General features: G+C 36.6%; 1 protein-coding gene across 1 annotated transcript; it reads right to left on the bottom strand.

The window, feature by feature from the left end:
- Nucleotides 1–3,632: 3,632 nt before the first annotated feature.
- Nucleotides 3,633–5,268, bottom strand: hsbp1a (heat shock factor binding protein 1a). The gene is made up of 4 exons (XM_084403505.1): nt 5,077–5,268; nt 4,439–4,505; nt 4,151–4,295; nt 3,633–3,898 (listed from the first exon to the last, which is right to left on the bottom strand). Exons 1-3 carry the CDS (start codon nt 5,119–5,121, stop codon nt 4,174–4,176), a joined length of 234 nt encoding a protein of 77 aa, XP_084259631.1. The 5' UTR covers nt 5,122–5,268; the 3' UTR covers nt 3,633–3,898; nt 4,151–4,173.
- Nucleotides 5,269–7,916: the final 2,648 nt, after the last annotated feature.

Raw genomic sequence — 7,916 nt, 5'->3', positions numbered from 1 at the left:
GTCAACCCCTCAGGTCAAACAAGGTGTCTGTAAAGACATTTTAATTGATGATGTAATTAATAAAGTAATAATGCCCCATGCAGATGTTGGGCATGCTTTAAATGGTTTACTTGTCTGTTCTTGCTACTTTTATATATTAAACTTAAAAAAAAAAATCATTTTAAAATTAAATATAGGCCAACTGCTACATGAATGCTACATGAATTCATTCCACAAAATATGTCATTCCACAAAAAAGAAAAAGGATGAAAAATTCTCTAAACCCAGACAGATGACCTTAGCTGATCACGTGGTACCTAATCAATTCTTGACAACAGGGGTCTTTGCCCCCCAGATGCATAGGGTCTTTAAATCCATAGTTATTCATTCTGCAAATAAGAAAGCCAAGTGCAATAACCCTCTTTGATTTTACAGCAGAGCCCAAAAATGGTGTTGACCTGGAAGCGATCATTCTCACATAAGATTACTTGCATCCTCAGTCGATTCCTGTCACTAATATCGTTGTATGTCCAGCACCCCAGTGAAAGTCCATTTAATATTACTGAATGGTAGTTCCTCCATCTATTCCTCAAATCTTTTTGGAAATTTTATCTGAAGTTTTATCTACCTCACTGTGCCCTTGTTCTGAACAGCATAAAATACTACATTGTTCTTACACAAGATCACAAAAGCAATTTAATACCGTAGTTAAGCAGGCTATGTCTTGAATCACATCACATGCACCTCTGATAAAAGGCTTTCAAACAGAAAAGCTTTGGCTGCTCTCCTTACCTCTGACCCTCATCAAATGCAGTCTGTAACCATTATGCAATCAGTCTTATGCATTATAACGTGCCTGGCCTACTCTCAGGAAAGAGGAAAAACTCATCGATGACATGTGAAAATGTCTGAACGAATGTTTAATCTGTTTCAGAAAATATAAAATACTAACAAAAGTAACATCACTGAATGTATTATGACCTCAGTTCAGTTTTAGCCATGTAATAGAGTGGAGTCCTAAAGAGGAAAATGCTCAGCCACTCCCCTGTTATTCTATGCTTCCCATGACACTTCTAATGGATCGTGGTGACGACTTGAGATGTAAAAGTGATCAGAAGAGAAGAAACATCCTGCCACAGAAGGGGAAAGAGAACCACAGTTTATAAGCAGTTGGTTAAATTACAAAGCATGAGTAGATTAGATAGCAAAGATTAGATTGTCCATCGGGCTGTTATATCTCTCCTTCCAGGTATTTGAATAAACAGATCTTATTTAACCACATCTGCGGCCAAAATGCATGGTGCTCTATCTTTTTATCATATCAACACTCATACAGACAGACATTAAATGTCAAATGTAGAGAGTAAAAAAAAGATTCCCTTTAAATCTGAGGGATGTGTAATGCTATATGAAGTGTAAAGAAAAAAACTGCAAAATCCAAAAGGCTGAAGAGTTTTGTCTTATGGGTTGTTGTGATAAAATTCACACAGTGAAGGGCAAAAAAGAGTGAGAGAAAGAGTGAGAGAAAGAGAGAGAGAGAGAGAGAGAGAGCAAAAGAAAATGGTCCACTTTATGTTACATCCAGACTCCAGAGGGAAAGTGTACTCCCAGCTGAGGTATAAAATTACCTCTATCAAGTGTGTTGAGACTTTCAGCTTTGAGAAAAAGAAGGGAATCTAATTTCCAACTCTTGAAAAATAAAAAATATATCCCCTATTGTTGCACAAATGCAACTATATAGATGCATGCAAACATTATAACACATTGGCAATGAGCAGGCTATCTTTTGTCTCAGATGTCACTATCACCAAGACACAAAACACCACATGGATTAGGCTACTCGATCATTTTCTGAAAGAAATTTTGTAAGAAAACAAAACATTTGGGACTACTCCCTAAAGGAATAATTCAGACAGGATCTTGCAATTTTAACTTTAATGTTAACATTTATTGACAGCTAATTGATTCTGCCTGGTCAATTCAAACAACAACGTGACTGAATATGCATCTTATAACAAGATTTCAAATAGATACAGCAATATCGATGTAGAAAAAAACAACAACTGTAGAAAAAAATGTTTCAATAACTAAATAGCTCCACCAAGTGGACATTGCTGGTCATTTTTTATTTGTGAAGACATGACTTCAGAATGTCAGAATGTTGCATGCCATCTCAGCCATAATTGTATGATATACTGTATTGTTGTACTGTACAATTTGATAAAATTGTATAAAAATATATACAATAAAGTCTCCAATTCTTATAAGTCTTATCATTTACTTTCATTGAAGTTATTCATGCAAAAATATTTTCGAGCTAGCACACCTCATCTATGAGTCATTGTTTACTATGTTAGGAAAATCGTGCTTTTGTCGCAGAAAGAGTCCAAATAATAAACCCAGTAATAAACGGCAGGCTACCACCTAGAGCCGTTGCCTCGGTTAAATCGCACAGCTTTTATCGACTCTGTTTGCAATGTGGTGGAATTATGAATAATTTATTGTATGAGGCTTTTACCTGTGCGGAATTAATGTAAGTTAATGTGCTGATAAATGCGCATGTTGTGTGGCTGAGCGGGGGGAAGTCAGTGTCAGCTAGTTATTGGCAAGGGAACTAACGTGGTGATTTCGGGTTAGCATTAGCAAGCTAAACACTAGCATTGTCGGAAAGATCGTATTTACGATTTACGTATTTATGAATCCACCACAAACGTCATAAATACGAGTGAGAATTCCCGAGTTTACGATTTAGGGGCGTGTTCGTGAGAAACGTGTCGGTTTATGTATTTAGCAGTACTGTTGTCAAGCTGTTTTATTTACAACAAAATATCAAATTGTATGCACATTCATTGTTCTTCATTTTTTAGAAGTATAGTTTAAAAACCTTGATGTGTTTTTGTGTAGTTAATTAAGAGAAGGGAATTCCCAACTGAATTCCCAACTCATAAAATATGAACTTTCCAGAAGGACTTAATCGATCTTGTCAGCAGGTTTCAAATCAACGTATACAAGTCTGATGTAGAATATAATCCAAATCTAAAATATGTGCCTAAAAGGGTTGTAGAACAATCTGTATGGTAAAATAGACCCAGCTTCATTTTTGTAAACAGCAAGTAATACAATCAATGATTTGAATCAATTAATATTTCCATTTTAAAACATTATTTATGTGTCAACAAGCCATTCAGTCATTAGTATCTAACTGGGTGTTTTTTTTGTCAAAAATGTAACAGGCAAACCCATAATAGACCTCATTCCCTCTAAATGTTGATGCCAGTACAAGATAAACAGATTTAGGATAAAAATTCACATCTACAGGGGTTTAGCTGATCTGCTGTCTTTGATCCTAGTCGCTAGTGAAGGTTTAGCCAAAAACTTTTGGGACTTTGGTTTGGCCCAGTTAACCCCTGCTGGTAGATGCCATAACCACACCGACTGGCTGCATAAACTTTTCATTGAAGGCCATTTAAATGTAGCCATGTATTCTGATTAAATTCTTTGTCAATGAAATGCAAAAAATAATAATAGTTACACTGCATGGCATTATTTAAATAATTTGCTCTATGCTATTGGTTATATAACAAGGGACGTGTCCTTCAATACACCCCTGCCTATTTTCTGTTTTAATAGGAAAGAAAACTGTGATCATCAAGTAGTTTTATGGGGTTTTTAATAATCAGCAAAACATGCAGGAACAACATGATTTCCCCCTGTCATTACAATGAATAAATACAAAAGAAGATTTTAATATCTTAATCTTCAGGCCAGTAATCTAATTAACCTTACAATATGTAATATAATATGTAATACACATAGGCAAGCACCATTTTTAATGAATTGCTTAAAAAAGGATTAATTCACACTTCATTTAAAAATTCTGATACTGCAGTAGAAGGTCTTCACTGTGTTCCTTGGCAGTCTGAAAGGGAAAAGATAGCAAACGTAAACAAAACAGAAATACATGATCACAAGACAACAACCTGACTTAAATTTACAAATAACTTTGTTTGGAAAAAAAATGACTATGTGACTTTCTTTATATACTGTTTCACAAGCAGAAGAATCCAAATGTAATGTCAAATACATGTTCTACCACAATTTATGGAATGTAAGTGTTCTCTAAATGGTAACAAGGCTTCTTCAAAGTGGCAATAGCACCACCTACACTTACTAAGATGATGTTGGTCATGGCCTTCAAGCGGTTCCAGAGGTCTCAGAGACTTTTATCTCGTCCTCTAACTCATCCACGCCTGCCTGAGTCATGAGATCAGAGATGTTCTTCTCCAGGTCATCGATTCGCGTACTCATCTCATCAAGTATTAGAATTAAGACAAAATCGTTTTTGAAGAACCTATCATCTCATAATCAAGCTAGGAAGCATGAATCAGGTTTTAATGGCATACAATACATAGCTAGTGTATTCCACTCAATTCAGCAATTACTATATGCAAAAGGATATTCCGCCCAATGATCTGGTCTGACATGGTCTGGAACTTGTCCTGCATCTGCTGCAGCAATGTCTGTACCTGAATTGAATAAAAGAAAAATGTTAACGTAAAAACGAAACAAGCAATCAGACTAAACAGAGCAGTTTCACTAAAATTGTGAATGAACAACTAGCATAAAAGAAATATCTAGAATCGTGTGGGTTTTGCGTGGGCTTCCCACACAGGAGTAAAAACAGCAGTTTAAGGGCATGCTCTCCGCCCACGCGTGGAACTGAAACCATAGTAACAAGGGAAACCTCTCAACATCATCGTGTAACTGTAATCACACAAGATACCTGACATTGAAATAAAGAAAGCTCTCATTTCATTACCCTCCTGAAAATAAATGATAAATACATTCTAATTTAACTTAACTATAGATTGATGAAGAAAGAAAACATTTGCTTAAGGAACTCGTTAGAGTGATCTGTCAGTACGAGTTCAAGACACAACGATTAATGAAGTCAGGCAAATCACAACACTTAACACTTCTCAGTATTATACACCGATTAAACTATACTTTGGCTAGTGGAGTGAGCGTGACTAAATATTAGGCGGCTGTAAAAGTGCACGACCCAGCATTGTAGCTCGGTGAAAATCAAACACTCACCACAACAGTCAGGTCCTGCGATGTTTTAAGGTCCTTCTCGGACATTATCTTCTTCAACAATTAATTTATACGTGCCTTTGCGTGTGATCAAGAGCCCTGTCAAGGCAATACAGTACTGCCTGTGTGAAGCATTCGAGGTGGAAACTGTCGTGGAAGCAATAGCTGATTTCGTTGTTAAGGGGTTTGGTCAGTGAACTGAAATCAATAGAGCGGTTTATGCATGCATTTTTAGCTTGTATCATTTTTATTTCCTACAGGGGGCGCTCGATGGCTCAGAAAGTCAGAAATAACAATTTTGCAGCAAAAACAAAGATTAAAAAGAATGTTATGTCACATTAATCTGCGCAGCTGAAATGGCGATATAGTTACAAATAGCTTAATAAAACCTTGATTTTCAGCCTTTTGATTATATTTTATTATAGTTTTTTTTAGACAAAAGAAAAATGTAAGAGTAGGCTAAAAGTACCCAGATGACCTACTTCTTCCGGCAAGATTATGAAGTGTGCATACGATGGACACTTTACTATCCCATGTGGCCACGGGAGAGGATTCATGAATAGCAGTGAAGCGACAAAAAAACACTGATAGGTCACATGACAATGACAATGTAGCACGTCCAGATTACATTCATACTACACACTCTCATACTATATAGATAGAACATACTAAAAATGAGCAGCCTACCTACTCAAGAGAGTATGAGACACAGTCAGAGCTTTTGCGTTCTCTGGCAAATGTTTTGCGTTCCCCCAAGAAACTCGGCATTCAGTTGAAAAACCTTTGAGCTCTTTGCGAGCAAATAAAACGTTTTCTCTGCGGAATGCAAAAGTTTTTGCGAGGGAACGCAAAGTTTCTCTGGAGAACTCAAAACATTTGCGAGAGAACACAAAAGCACTGACATATTTTTTTTCCCCTCCGTTTCATATTTTTTCCTTCACCATGTCCCTTTAGGGTCTCAGATATCAAGAATTATAGTTTTTACTAGTTGAAATTCAATTGTTGATATCAAGAATTATCATTTTAACTAGTGAAAATAGTATTCTAGAAATGTAATTTTTACAGGTAAGAATAGCTTATGGTAATGAGTTTATGAATATTAATGAGAACTGGATTTCCCACACTCCTCTTTAAGCGCCAGTAGCCTATGCCAAAAATGGAGGAAGAACATCCAGTCAGAGAAACGCCTCCTTGTTTATTTATTATTAGTTTGTTTGTTTTTGTTTAGTCAGTTTCCACAAATCCCTTCACTCGATTGGGATGTTCTCTTTTATTCTGGATGGCAAGGGCAGTGACTGTAACATCGAGCGTATTTTGCAGTATTAAACACGTATTTAAATTTCATCAGGCTCCGAAAATTCTTCAAAAAGAACACAAAGAATGGCCTTCTCAGCTGCCATAGTTGCAACTCTTAAGTCATCAGAACGGTGTTCAACGCACCACCGTTTTCATTTAAAATACATTTTGGAAGTTTTTGTCGGGGCTGAACGCAGCCCAGATCATAGTGTTCTCTCTTCAAAACGAAAATTGTTGTTTTCTTCACACTTTGTTCTAATGCATCAAATGAAAACACAATACAACCAAAACGAAAAATAAAACATTTTTGTAAACATTATACCATTTGTACAGTTAAGTTCTCAAACTTTTTAGAGTATCGTACCCCCTAAGGCTTTTAACATCCTTGTACGTCACACCTTTTTCAATAGCCTAAGAGGCAATATTTGCCCCCTTAAATCGATTTTTCCAGTGCATTTTTTACCTTTACAATTTCCTTTATAATATAAATAATGCTTTAAATAAATAAAAAAGTTCAATAGAGAAATATGCAATGATGGTAAAAAACGAAATGATGCTTTTAAATATCAAATTAAAACCGCCATTAGGTGGCGGCAAGTCACTGTCTTTATGAGTGAGTCGAGTCAGTAATTTATTCAGTAACGAAGCAACTGGCTGTAATTATGAATAAATCATTGAATCATTGACTCTCACGATTTGTTCAAAGCTACAAATTCATTCACAAACACTGCTGTGTGCTGCTGTTCTGCTGTGGCTTTCGTTGAGCTATTATTTTGTTGAAAAAAAATACTGACAATACTGTGTTTAAAATTACATTTGCAATCGTGTGGATATTCGATTCATGTGATCAACATTAAACACAGGAACTCACACAGGGTATGTTTTTGTATCGAAGAGAGTTTAAATCTTAAATCGATCTCTATGCACAGTCTGTCTATATTTGTTCTTCATGCTAGTAAGTGCTAAATCCCCAATTTTACAAAGGTAGGCTACATGGTCGAGAACAGCAGTAGGCTATCGCGCGATTAGCCAACGCAGCATTGTTGAGTGAATGCAGTCAGTTTTGACTGCAAAAGATGAGGTAATTTGATCGGATGTCATGTATTTACAGCATTTTACCAGCTAGAAATACATGCTCAGTTTTAATGTTATTTTAAGGTGGGGTAGAATTAAATAAACGCATTTTGTTCGCGTTCCCCCTTCTATCACCTGACGTACCCCCAGGGATAGGGGAGAGCGGGGCACAACCTAAAGCGGGGCTAGTTGTAACACCCTTGTTTTAAATACTTCCACACATGCTAGCATGATGAAACTTATATTAGTGTATTTACTAGATGCCATATCAACACTCTATAGAGAGAAAAATGCACCAAAATTAAAATCTTTGGAATATACCAAAGTCTCTGGCACAGACACCACCGTCTCCGGAATGGACATCACCATCTCTGGCACGGACACCACCGTACCCCGAGCGGACATCAACGTCTCCGTAACAGACACCACCATCTCCGGCACGGACACCAACGTCTTCTGAACAGACACCAACG

This window comes from Rutilus rutilus (genome assembly GCF_951802725.1).
Source record: "Rutilus rutilus genome assembly, chromosome: 3".
In the NCBI taxonomy this organism is placed as follows: Eukaryota; Metazoa; Chordata; class Actinopteri; order Cypriniformes; family Leuciscidae; genus Rutilus; species Rutilus rutilus.
Note: the sequence above shows the minus strand (reverse complement) of the source record. Positions and strands in the feature narration are given on the sequence as shown.

Coding starts and splice junctions, on each gene's coding strand:
- hsbp1a (XM_084403505.1), bottom strand. CDS start 5,121: ATGTCCGAGAAGGACCTTAAAACATCGCAGGACCTGACTGTTGTG. Junction 4,506..5,076: donor CGCAGGACCTGACTGTTGTG/GTGAGTGTTTGA, acceptor TATTCAATTCAG/GTACAGACATTGCTGCAGCA. Junction 4,296..4,438: donor AGACCAGATCATTGGGCGGA/ATATCCTTTTGC, acceptor TAATTCTAATAC/TTGATGAGATGAGTACGCGA.